Raw genomic sequence first — 17,500 nt, forward strand, 5'->3', positions numbered from 1 at the left:
TGTTTTTTTACTGTTTGAAAAAAAAAAATGTTTTACCATTTTTTTAGGGTAAAGAATGTAAAAAAAAAATCCATCCATTACTGAAGATATCATATTAAATAATATACATAAAAATAAATGAATGAGAAGACATCTTGAACTGTTTGAGATAGGTTTAAAAATCATCAAAGTATTTTTGAATACCTTTAAGGCTCCATGCATTATTTTAAGATGTGTAGTGAAGCCTTTTTAATTTTTTTTTTTTTTTTTTTTTTTTTACAAAGCTTCTGTGAAGTTGTGGGCAAGACAATCTATAGCAGGGCTGTCCAAACTCCATGCAGTAAAAGATGGATTGTTTATTTACCGTATTAAAAAAACATGTTTTGCCATTTTTTTTTCTTTAGGGGGAAAAAAGGTAAAAACAAAATCCATCCATTACTGAAAATATCATATTAAATTATATACATACAAGTATATGAATGAGAAGACATATTGAACTTTTTGAGGTAGATTTAACAATCAGCAAAGGTACAGTATTTTGTGAATAATTTTATTGCTCTCGGCATTATTTTAAGATGTGTAGTGAAGCCTTTAAAAAAAATTTTTTAAATTTTTTTAATATTTTTTTTTACAAAGCTTCTGTGAAGTTGTGGGCAAGATGATCTATAGCAGGGCTGTCCAAACTCCATGCAGTAAAAGGTGGATTGTTTATTTACTCTATTAAAAAAAATCAAATTTACCTTTTTTTTTAGGGAAAAAAGGTTAAAAAAAATACATCTGTTACTGAAGATATCATATTAAATAATATACATAAAAATATATGAATGAGAAGACATCTTGAACTGTTTGAGATAGGTTTAAAAATCATCAAAGTATTTTTGAATACCTTTAAGGCTCCATGCATTATTTTAAGATGTGTAGTGAAAAAAATCAAATTTACCTTTTTTTTTAGGGAAAGAAAAGTAAAAACAAAATCCATCCATTACTTAAGATATCATATGAAATTATATACATAAAAGTATATGAATGAGAAGACATATTGAACTTTTTGAGGTAGGTTTAACAATCAGCAAAGGTACAGTACTTTTTGAGTAATTTTAATGCTCTCGGCATTATTTTAAGATGTGTAGTGAAGCCTTTTAAAAAAAAATTTTTATTTTTTTAAATTTTGTTTTACAAAGCTTCTGTGAAGTTGTGGGCAAGACAATCTATAGCAGGGCTGTCCAAACTCCATGCAGTAAAAGATGGATTGTTTATTTACCGTATTAAAAAAACATGTTTTGCCATTTTTTTTTTTAGGGGAAAAAAGGTAAAAAACAAAATCCATCCATTACTGAAGATATCATATTAAATTATATACATAAAAGTATATGAATGAGAAGACATATTGAACTTTTTGAGGTAGGTTTAACAACAATAACTTTTTTGAATAATTTTAATGCTCTCGGCATTATTTTAAGATGTGTAGTGAAGCCTTTTTTTTTCTTTCTTTTTTTTTATTACAAAGCTTCTGTGAAGTTGTGGGCAAGATGATCTATAGCAGGGCTGTCCAAACTCCATGCAGTAAAAGATGGATTGTTTATTTACTCAATTAAAAAAAAAATCAAATTTACCATTTTTTTTAGGGAAAAAACGTAAAAAAAAAATCCATCCATTACTGAAGATATCATATTAAATTAAATATATATAAATATATGAATGAGAAGACATTTTTTAAATAGGTTTAAAAATCAGCAAAATATTTTTGAATACTTTTAAAGCTCCGTGCATTATTTTAAGATGTGTAGTGAAGCCTTTTTTTTTTTTTTTTTTTTTACAAAGCTTCTGTAAAGTTGTGGGCAACACAATCTATACCATGGCTGTCCAAACTGTGTTAAAAAAAATGTTTTACCATTTTTTTAGGGTAAAGAAAGTAAAAAAAAAATCCATCCATTACTGAAGATATCATATTAAATAATATACATAAAAATATATGAATGAGAAGACATCTTGAACTGTTTGAGATAGGTTTAAAAATCATCAAAGTATTTTTGAGTACCTGTAAGGCTCCATGCATTATTTTAAGATGTGTAGTGAAGCCTTTTTTTTTTAATTTATTATTTTTTTTTTTTTTACAAAGCTTCTGTGAAGTTGTGGGCAAGACAATCTATAGCAGGGCTGTCCAAACTCCACGCAGTAAAAGATGGATTGTTTATTTACCGTATTAAAAAAAACATGTTTTGCCATTTTTTTTTTTTTAGGGGAAAAAAGGTAAAAACAAAATCCATCCATCACTGAAGATATCATATTAAATGATATACATAAAAGTATATGAATGAGAAGACATATTGAACTTTTTGAGGTAGGTTTAACAATCAGCAAAGGTACAGTATTTTTTGAATAATTTTAATGCTCTCGGCATTATTTTAAGATGTGTAGTGAAGCTTTAAAAAAAAAAAAAAAAAAAAAAAAAAAATTTTTTACAAAGCTTCTGTGAAGTTGTGGGCAAGATGATCTATAGCAGGGCTGTCCAAACTCCATGCAGTAAAAGGTGGATTGTTTATTTACTCTATTAAAAAAAATCAAATTTACCAATTTTTTAGGGGGAAAAGGTTAAAAAAAAAATACATCTGTTACTGAAGATATCATATTAAATAATATACATAAAAATATATGAATGAGAAGACATCTTGAACTGTTTGAGATAGGTTTAAAAATCATCAAAGTATTTTTGAATACCTTTAAGGCTCCATGCATTATTTTAAGATGTGTAGTGAAGCCTTTTTTTTTTTTAATTTTTATTTTATTTAATTTTTTTACAAAGCTTCTGTGAAGTTGTGGGCAAGACGATCTATAGCAGGGCTGTCCAAACTCCATGCAGTAAAAGATGGATTGTTTTTTTACCGTATTAAAAAAACATGTTTTGCCATTTTTTTTTTTAGGGGAAAAAAGGTAAAAACAAAATCCATCCATTACTGAAGATATCATATTAAATTATATACATAAAAGTATATGAATGAGAAGACATATTGAACTTTTTGAGGTAGGTTTAACAATCAGCAAATGTACAGTATTTTTTGAATAATTTTAATACTGTCTGCATTATTTTAAGATGTGTAGTGAAGCCTTTTTAAAAAAAATTTTAAAAAAAATTTAAACTTTTTTTTACAAAGTTTCTGTGAAGTTGTGGGCAAGATGATCTATAGCAGGGCTGTCCAAACTCCATGCAGTAAAAGGTGGATTGTTTATTTACTCTATTAAAAAAAATCAAATTTACCATTTTTTTTAGGGAAAAAAAGTAAAAAAAAAATCCATCCATTACTCAAGATATCATATTAAATTATATACATAAAAGTATATGAATGAGAAGACATATTGAACTTTTTGAGGTAGGTTTAACAATCAGCAAATGTACAGTATTTTTTGAATAATTTTAATGCTGTCTGCATTATTTTAAGATGTGTAGTGAAGCCTTTTTAAAAAAAAAATTTAAAAAAATTTAAACTTTTTTTTACAAAGTTTCTGTGAAGTTGTGGGCAAGATGATCTATAGCAGGGCTGTCCAAACTCCATGCAGTAAAAGGTGGATTGTTTATTTACTCTATTAAAAAAAATCAAATTTACCATTTTTTTTAGGGAAAAAAAGTAAAAAAAAAATCCATCCATTACTCAAGATATCATATTAAATTAAATGTATATAAATATATGAATGAGAAGACATAATGCACTTTTTAAGATCGGTTTAAAAATCAGCAAAGTATTTTTGAATACTTTTAAGGCTCCATGCATTATTTTAAGATGTGTAGTGAAGCCTTATTATTATTATTTTTTTTTTTTGTACAAAGCTTCTGTAAAGTTGTGGGCAAGACAATCTATAGCAGGGCTGTCCAAACTGTGTTAAAGAAAATGTTTTTTTACTGTATGAAAAAAAATAAAATAAATATTTTACCATTTTTTTAGGCGAAAAAAAGTAAAAAAAAAAATCCATCCATTACTGAAGATATCATATTAAATAATACACATAAAAGTATATGAATGAGAAGACATATTGAACTTTTGAGGTAGGTTTAACAATCAGCAAAGGTACAGTATTTTTTGAATAATTTTAATGCTCTCGGCATTATTTTAAGATGTGTAGTGAAGCCTTTAAAAAAAATTTTTTAAATTTTTTTAATATTTTTTTTTACAAAGCTTCTGTGAAGTTGTGGGCAAGATGATCTATAGCAGGGCTGTCCAAACTCCATGCAGTAAAAGGTGGATTGTTTATTTACTCTATTAAAAAAAATCAAATTTACCTTTTTTTTTAGGGAAAAAAGGTTAAAAAAAATACATCTGTTACTGAAGATATCATATTAAATAATATACATAAAAATATATGAATGAGAAGACATCTTGAACTGTTTGAGATAGGTTTAAAAATCATCAAAGTAGTTTTGAATACCTTTAAGGCTCCATGCATTATTTTAAGATGTGTAGTGAAGCCTTTTTAATTTTTTTTTTTTTTTTTTTTTTTTTTTTTTACAAAGCTTCTGTGAAGTTGTGGGCAAGACAATCTATAGCAGGGCTGTCCAAACTCCATGCAGGAAAAGATGGATTGTTTATTTACCGAATTAAAAAAACATGTTTTGCCATTTTTTTTTTTAGGGAAAGAAAAGTAAAAACAAAATCCATCCATTACTTAAGATATCATATGAAATTATATACATAAAAGTATATGAATGAGAAGACATATTGAACTTTTTGAGGTAGGTTTAACAATCAGCAAAGGTACAGTATTTTTTGAATAATTTTAATGCTCTCGGCATTATTTTAAGATGTGTAGTGAAGCCTTTTTAAAAAAAAATGTTTATTTTTTTAAATTTTGTTTTACAAAGCTTCTGTGAAGTTGTGGGCAAGATGATCTATAGCAGGGCTGTCCAAACTCCATGCAGTAAAAGGTGGATTGTTTATTTACTCTATTAAAAAAATCAAATTTACCATTTTTTTTAGGGAAAAAAGGTTAAAAAAATACATCTGTTACTGAAGATATCATATTAAATAATATACATAAAAATATATGAATGAGAAGACATCTTGAACTGTTTGAGATAGGTTTAAAAATCATCAAAGTATTTTTGAAGACCTTTAAGGCTCCATGCATTATTTTAAGATGTGTAGTGAAGCCTTTTTTTTTTTTTTTTTTTTTTTTTTTTTTTTACAAAGCTTCTGTGAAGTTGAGGGCAAGACAATCTATAGCAGGGCTGTCCAAACTCCATGCAGTAAAAGATGGATTGTTTATTTACCGTATTAAAAAAAACATGTTTTGCCATTTTTTTTTTTTTAGGGGAAAAAAGGTAAAAACAAAATCCATCCATTACTGAAGATATCATATTAAATTATATACATAAAAGTATATGAATGAGAAGACATCTTGAACTGTTTGGGATAGGTTTAAAAATCATCAAAGTATTTTTGAATACCTTTAAGGCTCCATGCATTATTTTAAGATGTGTAGTGAAGCATTTTTTTAATTTTTTTTTTATTTTTTTTTACAAAGCTTCTGTGAAGTTGTGGGCAAGACAATCTATAGCAGGGCTGTCCAAACTCCATGCAGTAAAAGATGGATTTTTTATTTACCGTATTAAAAAAACAAGTTTGCCATTTTTTTTTTTTTTAGGGGAAAAAAGGTAAAAACAAAATCCATCCATTACTGAAGATATCATATTAAATTATATACATAAAAGTATATGAATGAGAAGACATATTGAACTTTTTGAGGTAGGTTTAACAATCAGCAAAGGTACAGTATTTTTTGAATAATTTTAATGCTCTCGGCATTATTTTAAGATGTGTAGTGAAGCCTTTAAAAAAATATATATATATATACATATATATATATATATTTTTTTACAAAGCTTCTGTGAAGTTGTGGGCAAGATGATCTATAGCAGGGCTGTCCAAACTTCATGCAGTAAAAGGTGGATTGTTTATTTACTCTATTAAAAAAAATCAAATTTACCATTTTTTTTAGGGAAAAAAGGTAAAAAAAAAAATCCATCCATTACTGAAGATATCATATTAAATTAAATACATAAAAATATATGAATGAGAAGACATCTTGAACTGTTTGAGATAGGTTTAAAAATCATCAAAGTATTTTTGAAGACCTTTAAGGCTCCATGCATTATTTTAAGATGTGTAGTGAAGCCTTTTTTAATTATTTTTTTTTTTATTTTTTATTTTTTTACAAACCTTCTGTGAAGTGGTGGGCAAGACAATCTATAGCAGGGCTGTCCAAACTCCATGCAATAAAAGATGGATTGTTTATTTACCGTATTAAAAAAACATGTTTTGCCATTTTTTTTTTTTAGGGGAAAAAAGGTAAAAACAAAATCCATTCATTACTGAAGATATCATATTAAATTGTATACATAAAAGTATATGAATGGGAAGACATATTGAACTTTTTGAGGTAGGTTTAACAATCAGCAAAGGTACAGTATTTTTTGAATAATTTTAATGCTCTCGGCATTATTTTAAGATGTGTAGTGAAGCCTTTTAAAAAAAATTTTTTTTTTTTTTTTTTTTACAAAGCTTCTGTGAAGTTGTGGGCAAGATGATCTATAGCAGGGCTGTCCAAACTCCATGCAGTAAAAGGTGGAATGTTTATTTACTCTATTAAAAAAATCAAATTTACCATTTTCTTTAGGGAAAAAAGGTAAAAAAAAAATCCATCCATTACTGAAGATATCATATTAAATTAAATACATAAAAATATATGAATGAGAAGACATCTTGAACTGTTTGGGATAGGTTTAAAAATCATCAAAGTATTTTTGAATACCTTTAAGGCTCCATGCATTATTTTAAGATGTGTAGTGAAGCCTTTATTTATTTATTTATTTATTTATTTTATTTTTTTTACAAAGCTTCTGTGAAGTTGTGGGCAAGACAATCTATAGCAGGGCTGTCCAAACTCCATGCAGTAAAAGATGGATTGTTTATGTACCGTATTAAAAAAACATGTTTTGCCATTTTTTTTTTTTTAGGGGAAAAAAGGTAAAAACAAAATCCATCCATTACTGAATATATCATATTAAATTATATACATAAAAGTATATGAATGAGAAGACATATTGAACTTTTTGAGGTAGGTTTAACAATCAGCAAAGGTACAGTATTTTTTGAATAATTTTAATGCTCTCGGCATTATTTTAAGATGTGTAGTGAAGCCTTTTTAATTTTTTTTTAATTATTATTATTTTTTTTTACAAAGCTTCTGTGAAGTTGTGGGCAAGATGATCTATAGCAGGGCTGTCCAAACTCCATGCAGTAAAAGATGGATTGTTTATTTACCGTATTAAAAAAAACAAGTTTTGCCATTTTTTTTTTTTTAGGGGAAAAAAGGTAAAAACAAAATCCATCCATTACTGAAGATATCATATTAAATTATATACATAAAAGTATATGAATGAGAAGACATATTGAACTTTTTGAGGTAGGTTCAACAATCAGCAAAGGTACAGTATTGTTTGAATAATTGTAATGCTGTCGGCATTATTTTAAGATGTGTAGTGAAGCCTTTAAAATGTTTTATTTTATTTTATATATATTTTTTTTACAAAGCTTCTGTGAAGTTGTGGGCAAGATGATCTATAGCAGGGCTGTCCAAACTCCATGCAGTAAAAGGTGGATTGTTTATTTACTCTATTAAAAAAATCAAATTTACCATTTTTTTTAGGGAAAAAAGGTAAAAAAAAATACATCTGTTACTGAAGATATCATATTAAATAATATACATACAAATATATGAATGAGAAGACATCTTGAACTGTTTGAGATAGGTTTAAAAATCATCAAAGTATTTTTTAATTCCTTTAAGGCTCCATGCATTATTTTAAGATGTGTAGTGAAGCCTTTTTTAAAAATTTGTTTTTAATTTTTTTTACAAAGCTTCTGTGAAGTTGTGGGCAAGACAATCTATAGCAGGGCTGTCCAAACTCCATGCAGTAAAAGATGGATTGTTTATTTACCGTATTAAAAAAACATGTTTTGCCATTTTTTTTTTTTAGGGGAAAAAAGGTAAAAAAAACTAAATCCATCCATTACTGAAGATATCATATTAAATTATATACATAAAAGTATATGAATGAGAATACATATTTAACTTTTTGAGGTAGGTTTAACAATCAGCAAAGGTACAGTATTTTTTGAATAATTTTAATGCTCTCGGCATTATCTTAAGATGTGTAGTGAAGCCTTTTTTAAAAAAAATTGAATTTTTTTTAAACTTTTTTTTACAAAGTTTCTGTGAAGTTGTGGGCAAGATGATCTATAGCAGGGCTGTCCAAACTCCATGCAGTAAAAGGTGGATTCTTTATTTACTCTATTAAAAAAAAAATCAAATTTACCATTTTTTTTAGGGAAAAAAGGTAAAAAAAAATCCATCCATTACTGAAGATATCATATTAAATTAAATATATATAAATATATGAATGAGCAGAAATAATGCACTTTTTAAGATAGGTTTAAAAATCAGCAAAGTATTTTTGAATACTTTTAAGGCTCCATGCATTATTTTAAGATGTGTAGTGAAGCCTTTTTTAATTTTTTTTTTTTTTATTTATTTATTTTTTACAAACCTTCTGTGAAGTGGTGGGCAAGACAATCTATAGCAGGGCTGTCCAAACTCCATGCAATAAAAGATGGATTGTTTATTTACCGTATTAAAAAAACATGTTTTGCCATTTTTTTTTTTTAGGGGAAAAAAGGTAAAAACTAAATCCATTCATTACTGAAGATATCATATTAAATTGTATACATAAAAGTATATGAATGGGAAGACATATTGAACTTTTTGAGGTAGGTTTAACAATCAGCAAAGGTACAGTATTTTTTGAATAATTTTAATGCTCTCGGCATTATTTTAAGATGTGTAGTGAAGCCTTTTTAAAAAAATTTAATTTTTTTTTTTTTTTACAAAGCTTCTGTGAAGTTGTGGGCAAGATGATCTATAGCAGGGCTGTCCAAACTCCATGCAGTAAAAGGTGGATTGTTTATTTACTCTATTAAAAAAATCAAATTTACCATTTTCTTTAGGGAAAAAAGGTAAAAAAAAATCCATCCATTACTGAAGATATCATATTAAATTAAATACATAAAAATATATGAATGAGAAGACATCTTGAACTGTTTGAGATAGGTTTAAAAATCATCAAAGTATTTTTGAATACCTTTAAGGCTCCATGCATTATTTTAAGATGTGTAGTGAAGCCTTTATTTATTTATTTATTTATTTATTTATTTATTTTTTTTTTTTTTACAAAGCTTCTGTGAAGTTGTGGGCAAGACAATCTATAGCAGGGCTGTCCAAACTCCATGTAGTAAAAGATGGATTGTTTATGTACCGTATTAAAAAAACATGTTTTGCCATTTTTTTTTTTTTAGGGGAAAAAAGGTAAAAACAAAATCCATCCATTACTGAATATATCATATTAAATTATATACATAAAAGTATATGAATGAGAAGACATATTGAACTTTTTGAGGTAGGTTTAACAATCAGCAAAGGTACAGTATTTTTTGAATAATTTTAATGCTCTCGGCATTATTTTAAGATGTGTAGTGAAGCCTTTTTAATTTTTTTTAAATTATTATTATTTTTTTTTACAAAGCTTCTGTGAAGTTGTGGGCAAGATGATCTATAGCAGGGCTGTCCAAACTCCATGCAGTAAAAGATGGATTGTTTATTTACCGTATTAAAAAAACAAGTTTTGCCATTTTTTTTTTTTTTAGGGGAAAAAAGGTAAAAACAAAATCCATCCATTACTGAAGATATCATATTAAATGATATACATAAAAGTATATGAATGAGAAGACATATTGAACTTTTTGAGGTAGGTTCAACAATCAGCAAAGGTACAGTATTGTTTGAATAATTGTAATGCTGTCGGCATTATTTTAAGATGTGTAGTGAAGCCTTTAAAATGTTTTATTTTATTTTATATATATTTTTTTTACAAAGCTTCTGTGAAGTTGTGGGCAAGATGATCTATAGCAGGGCTGTCCAAACTCCATGCAGTAAAAGGTGGATTGTTTATTTACTCTATTAAAAAAATCAAATTTACCATTTTTTTTAGGGAAAAAAGGTAAAAAAAAATACATCTGTTACTGAAGATATCATATTAAATAATATACATACAAATATATGAATGAGAAGACATCTTGAACTGTTTGAGATAGGTTTAAAAATCATCAAAGTATTTTTTAATTCCTTTAAGGCTCCATGCATTATTTTAAGATGTGTAGTGAAGCCTTTTTTAAAAATTTGTTTTTAATTTTTTTTACAAAGCTTCTGTGAAGTTGTGGGCAAGACAATCTATAGCAGGGCTGTCCAAACTCCATGCAGTAAAAGATGGATTGTTTATTTACCGTATTAAAAAAACATGTTTTGCCATTTTTTTTTTTTAGGGGAAAAAAGGTAAAAAAACTAAATCCATCCATTACTGAAGATATCATATTAAATTATATACATAAAAGTATATGAATGAGAATACATATTTAACTTTTTGAGGTAGGTTTAACAATCAGCAAAGGTACAGTATTTTTTGAATAATTTTAATGCTCTCGGCATTATCTTAAGATGTGTAGTGAAGCCTTTTTTAAAAAAAATTGAATTTTTTTAAAACTTTTTTTTACAAAGTTTCTGTGAAGTTGTGGGCAAGATGATCTATAGCAGGGCTGTCCAAACTCCATGCAGTAAAAGGTGGATTCTTTATTTACTCTATTAAAAAAAAAATCAAATTTACCATTTTTTTTAGGGAAAAAAGGTAAAAAAAAATCCATCCATTACTGAAGATATCATATTAAATTAAATATATATAAATATATGAATGAGCAGAAATAATGCACTTTTTAAGATAGGTTTAAAAATCAGCAAAGTATTTTTGAATACTTTTAAGGCTCCATGCATTATTTTAAGATGTGTAGTGAAGCCTTTTTTAATTTTTTTAAATTATTATTATTATTTTTTACAAAGCTTCTGTGAAGTTGTCGGCAAGATGATCTATAGCAGGGCTGTCCAAACTCCACGCAGTAAAAGATGGATTGTTTATTTACTCTATTAAAAAAAAAATCAAATTTACCATTTTTTTAGGGAAAAAGGTAAAAAAAAATCAATCCATTACTGAAGATATCATATTAAATTAAATATATATAAATATATGAATGAGAAGACATAATTAACTTTTTGAGATAGGTTTAAAACTCAGCAAAGTATTTTTTGAATACTTTTAAGGCTCCATTCATTATTTTAAGATGTGTAGTGAAGCCTTATTATTATTATTATTATTTTTTTTACAAAGCTTCTGTGAAGTTGTGGGCAAGACAATCTATAGCAGGGCTGTCCAAACTCCATGCAGTAAAAGGTGGATTGTTTATTTACTCTATTAAAAAAATCAAATTTACCATTTTGTTTAGGGAAAAAAGGTAACAAAAAAAATCCATCCATTACTGAAGATATATTAAATTAAATATATATAAATATATGAATGAGAAGACATTTTTTAGATAGGTTTAAAAATCAGCAAAATATTTTTGAATACTTTTAAGGCTCCATGCATTATTTTAAGATGTGTAGTGAAGCCTTTTTTTATTTTTATTTTTTATTTTTTTACAAAGCTTCTGTAAAGTTGTGGGCAAGACAATCTATAGCAGGGCTGTCCAAACTGTGTTAAAGAAAATGTTTTTTTTACTGTCTGAAAAAAAATAAAATAAATGTTTTACCATTTTTTTAGGGGAAAAAAAGTAAAAAAAAAAATCCATCCATTACTGAAGATATCATATTAAATTATATACATAAAAGTATATGAATGAGAAGACATATTGAACTTTTTGAGGTAGGTTTAACAATCAGCAAAGGTACAGTATTTTTTGAATAATTGTAATGCTGTCTGCATTATTTTAAGATGTGTAGTGAAGCCTTTTTAAAAAAAAATTAAAAAAAATTAAAACTTTTTTTTACAAAGTTTCTGTGAAGTTGTGGGCAAGATGATCTATAGCAGGGCTGTCCAAACTCCATGCAGTAAAAGGTGGATTGTTTATCTACTCTATTAAAAAAAAAAATCAAATTTACCATTTTTTTTAGGGAAAAAAGGTAAAAAAAAATCCATCCATTACTGAAGATATCATATTAAATTAAATATATATAAATATATGAATGAGAAGACATAATGCACTTTTTAAGATAGGTTTAAAAATCAGCAAAGTATTTTTGAATACTTTTAAGGCTCCATGCATTATTTTAAGATGTGTAGTGAAGCCTTATTATTATTATTATTATTATTATTTTTTGTACAAAGCTTCTGTAAAGTTGTGGGCAAGACAATCTATAGCAGGGCTGTCCAAACTGTGTTAAAGAAAATGTTTTTTTACTGTATGAAAAAAAATAAAATAAATATTTTACCATTTTTTTAGGGGAAAAAAAGTAAAAAAAAAAAAATCCATCCATTACTGAAGATATCATATTAAATAATATACATAAAAGTATATGAATGAGAAGACATCATTAACTTTTTGAGATAGGTTTAAAAATCAGCAAAGTATTTTTTGAATAATTTTAAGGCTCTTTGCATTATTTTAAGATGTGTAGTGAAGCCTTTTTTTTAAATCTGTATCAAACGGCGGTTAGCTTCTTTCCATGCTAACATGCTAATTGTCGCTCTCCAGGCGAGCCCGCCTGCTCAGACCACTTCAGCTGGTGCCACCTGGTCCCCCAGCACGGCGTGTGCGGACACAAGTTCTACGGGGAGCAGTGCTGCAGGTCCTGCACCGGCAGGAGGTCCTAGAGGGACCCTGGACACCCCCCGCCCCCATCCTTCAGCCCCCCCTCGGAACACGTGGAACGTGTTCTTCCTTCCTGGAGTACTTGACTGAAGAAGCCAGTGAAGAAGCGCCGCAGGAACGGACACGCCCCCGGAGGAGTGTGGCGTTTACTGTCTGTCGGACATTTGAGCGCTTTTTTTTTTTTTTTTTTTTTGTTGCCACAAGCCATCGTCGTGTCTGCTTGGAAGTCTTCCTCTAACTTATATCTGATCCAACATGTGGACCTTCTCCTGCATGGTTTCGGTCTCTGCTTGTGTCGCTTCCTGCTGCCGGAACATTCCACGGTTGTAATCTGTCCTCTGTGGCTATGATAAAACAGCTTGATCAAGAGCGAGACCTCCTATTTGTTTTGTTTTCTTTTCCACTGAGGTGACAAAGATCTCCACGGAAAAAACAAAAATCTGTCAATTTGATTGTTTTAGTTGCATTGTAAAACTAACAAAAACGCCACTTGGAGTGAGGAATGAAGAATACATAGTGGTAGAAACGCTACGGACGGCGGGGAAGACGAAACGGCAGCGAAGACAAATCCATGAGTGAGCCGCACCATTTTGCAAGCCGCAGGTTACAAAGCGTAGGAAAAAAAGTAGCGATTTATAGTCTGGAATTTGTAGTATAGTTGATATTTGATTTTGGTATATTTGTTTTTTTAAGGACCTTCTGCAAAAAAAGGTAGTCAACGGCACTTCTACTTCCGGTTCGTGGCTTCCAACATCAGGAAATTCACATACAATCTGCAGCAACACCTGCAGTGAGTGAACACGTCCAAAAGATGGCGCCATAACACAAACAATAACACAACATTTCAGTGTTTATTTGCTTGTGTTTAATGAAAACTGTTTGCATTATGGCCGTCATCAAAGAAAAATCCATGAGTTAGCCGCACGGTTTTACAAACCGCAGGGTTCAAAGCGTCGGCAAAAAGGTAGCAATTTATAGTCCGGAATTTGCGGTATATTCTGACAAAATCAGCGCCTTGTATAGTTGACATTTGATTTTAGTATATTTGTTTTTTTAAGGACCTTCTGCAAAAAAGGTAGTCAACGGCACTTCTACTTCCGGTTCGTGGCTTCAAACAGCAGGAAATTCGCATTCAATCTGCAGCAACACCTGCAGTGAGTGAACTTGTCTATAAGATGGTGCCATAACACAAATAAAAACACAACATTTCAGTGTTTATTAGCTTGTGTTTGATGAAAACTGTTTGCATTATGGCCGTCATCAAAGAAAAATCCATGAGTTAGCCGCACGGTTTTACAAGCCGCAGGGTTCAAAGCGTAGGGAAAAAAAGCATAGATTTATAGTCCGGAATTTGCGGTTTATTCTGAAAAAAATTAGCGGCTTGTAAAGTTGACATTTGATTTTGGTATATTTGTTTTTTTAAGGACCTTCTGCAAAAAAAGGTAGTCAACGGCACTTCTACTTCCGGTTCGTGGCTTCAAACAGCAGGAAATTTGCATTCAATCTGCAGCAACACCTGCAGTGAGCGAACTCGTCCATAAGATGGTGCCATAACACAAATAAAAACACAACATTTCAGTGTTTATTAGCTTGTGTTTAATGAAAACTGTTTGCATTATGGCCGTCATCAAAGAAAAATCCATGAGTTAGCCGCACGGTTTTACAAGCCGCAGGGTTCAAAGCGTCGGAAAAAAGGTAGCAATTTATAGTCCGGAATTTGCGGTATATTCTGACAAAATCAGCGCCTTGTATAGTTGACATTTGATTTTAGTATATTTGTTTTTTTAAGGACCTTCAGCAAAAAAGGTAGTCGATGGCACTTCGACTTCCGGTTCGACGCTTCAAACAGCAGGAAATTCGCATTCAATCTGCAGTAACACCTGCAGTGAGTGAACTCGTCCAAAAGATGGCGCCATAACACAAACAATAACACAACATTTCAGTGTCTTTGCTTGTGTTTAATGAAAACTGTTTGCATTATGGCCGTCATCAAAGAAAAATCCATGAGTTAGCCGCACGGTTTTACAAGCCGCAGGGTTCAAAGCGTAGGAAAAAAGTAACGATTTATAGTCCGGAATTTGCGGTATATTCTGACAAAATCAGCGCCTTGTATAGTTGACATTTGATTTTGGTATATTTGTTTTTTTAAGGACCTTCTGCAAAAAGGGTAGTCAACGGCACTTCTACTTCCGGTTCGTGGCTTCCAACAGCAGGAAATTCACATACAATCTGCAGCAACACCTGCAGTGAGTGAACTCGTCCAAAATATGGCGCCATAACACAAACAATAACACAACATTTCAGTGTTTATTTGCTTGTGTTTAATGAAAACTGTTTGCATTATGGCCGTCATCAAAGAAAAATCCATGAGTTAGCCGCACGGTTTTACAAGCCGCAGGGTTCAAAGCGTCGGCAAAAAGGTAGCAATTTATAGTCCGGAATTTGCGGGACATTCTAACAAAATCAGCGCCTTGTATAGTTGACATTTGATTTTAGTATATTTGTTTTTTTAAGGACCTTCTGCAAAAAAAGGTAGTCAACGGCACTTCTACTTCCGGTTCGTGGCTTCAAACAGCAGGAAATTCGCATTCAATCTGCAGCAACACCTGCAGTGAGTGAACTCGTCCATAAGATGGTGCCATAGCACAAACAATAACACAACAATTCAGTGTTTATTTGCTTGTGTTTACTGAAAACTGTTTGCATTACGGCCGTCAGCGGAGAAAAATCCATAATTTAGCCGCACCGTTTTACAAGCCGCAGGGTTCAACGCGTAGGAAAAAAGTTGCAATATATATAGTCCAAAATTTGCGGTATATTCTGAAAAAATCAGCGCCTTGTATAGTTGACATTTGATTTCTGTCTATTTGTTTTTTTAAGGACCTTCTGCAAAAAAAGCTAGTCAACGGCACTTCTACTTCTGGTCCGAGGCTTCAAACAGAAGGAAAATTTGCATTTGATCTGCAGCAACACCTGCAGTGAGCGAACTCGTCCATAAGATGGCGCCATTGCACAAACAATAACACAACATTTCAGTGTTTATTAGTTTGTGTTTAATGAAAACTGTCTTCGCTAACCTTAACTCTGACCTAACCTTCAATCTGACCTAACTTAAACCTAACCTTAACTCTAACATAACCTAAACCTGACCTTAACTCTGACCTAACTTAAACCTAACCTTAATGCTGACCTAACTTAAACCTAACCTTAACTCTGACCCAACTTTCACTCTGACCCAACCTTAACTCTGACCTAACCTTAAATCTGACCTAACTTAAACCTAACCTTAACCCTAACCTAACCTAAACCGAACCTTAACTCTGACCTTACTTAAACCTAACCTTAACTATAACAACCTAAATTTAACCTTAACTCTGCCCTAATCTTAACTCTAACATAACCTAAACCCAACATTAACTCTGACCTAACTTAAAACAAACCTTAACTCTGACCTAACTTAAACCTAACCTTAACTCTAACTAAACCTAACCTTAACTCTGACCTAACCTTACCTCTGACCTAACTTAAACCTATCCTTAACTGTAACTGTAACATCACCTAAACCTGACCTTAACGCTGACCTAACTTAAACTAAACCTCAACTCTAACACAACCTAATCTCTGACCTAACCTTAAATTTGACCTTACTTAAACCTAACCTTAACTCTGACCTAACATAAACCTAACTTTAACTCTGACCTAACCTTAACTCTGACCTAACCTTCAATCTGAAATAACCTTCGACTTGACCTATCTTAAACCTAACCTTAACTCTAACACAACCTAAACATAAACTTAACTCTGACCTAACCTTACCTTTGACCTAACTTAAACCTAACCTTAACTCTAACATAACTTAAACCTGACCTTAACTCTGACCTAACTTAAACCTAACCTTAACTCGAATATAACCTAAACCTGACCTTAACTCTGACCTAACTTAAACCTAACCTCAACTCTAACACAACCTAATCGCTGACCTAACCTTAAATCTGACCTACTTAAACCTAACCTTAACTCTGACCTATCTTAAACTTAACTTTAACTCTAACTCTAACATAACCTAAACCTAACCTTAACTCTGACCTAAATTAAACCTAACTTTAACTCTGACCGAACCTTAACTCTGACCTAACCTTCAATCTGACCTAACTTAAACCTAACCTTAACTCTAACATAACCTAAACCTGACCTTAACTCTGACCTAACTTAAACCTAACCTTAATACTGACCTAACTTAAACCTAACCTTAACTCTGACCCAACCTTCACTCTGACCCAACCTTAACTCTGACCTATCCTTAAATCTGACCTAACTTAAACCTAACCTTAACCCTAACCTAACCTAACCTAAACCAAACCTTAACTCTGACCTTACTTAAACCTAACCTTAACTATGACAACCTAAACTTAAACTTAACTCTGCCCTAATCTTGACTCTCACATAAACTAAATCCAACCTTAACTCTGACCTAACTTAAAACAAACCTTAACTCTGACCTAACTTAAACCTAACCTTAACTCTAACTAAACCTAACCTTAACTCTGACCTAACCTTACCTCTGACCTAACTTAAACCTAACCTTAACTCTAACTGTAACATAACCTAAACCTGACCTTAACACTGACCTAACTTAAACCTAACCTCAACTCTAACACAACCTAATCTATGACCTAACCTTAAATTTGACCTTACTTAAACCTAACCTTAACTCTGACCTA

The 17,500-nt window shown here is 30.3% G+C and overlaps 1 protein-coding gene across 1 annotated transcript in view; it reads left to right on the forward strand.

Moving 5' to 3' along the window:
• adamts18 (ADAM metallopeptidase with thrombospondin type 1 motif, 18) overlaps positions 1-13,138 on the forward strand; it is a 217,421-nt gene extending 204,283 nt beyond the window's left edge. The window contains exon 24 of the mRNA XM_061963659.1: positions 12,663-13,138. Coding sequence (XP_061819643.1) covers positions 12,663-12,781 — 119 coding nt within the window. The 3' untranslated portion in view covers positions 12,782-13,138. The remainder of the gene's footprint in view (positions 1-12,662) is intronic.
• The last annotated feature ends 4,362 nt before the right edge of the window (positions 13,139-17,500 follow it).

The sequence above is a fragment of the Nerophis lumbriciformis genome, linkage group LG06 (genome assembly GCF_033978685.3).
Source record: "Nerophis lumbriciformis linkage group LG06, RoL_Nlum_v2.1, whole genome shotgun sequence".
Taxonomy (NCBI): domain Eukaryota; kingdom Metazoa; phylum Chordata; class Actinopteri; order Syngnathiformes; family Syngnathidae; genus Nerophis; species Nerophis lumbriciformis.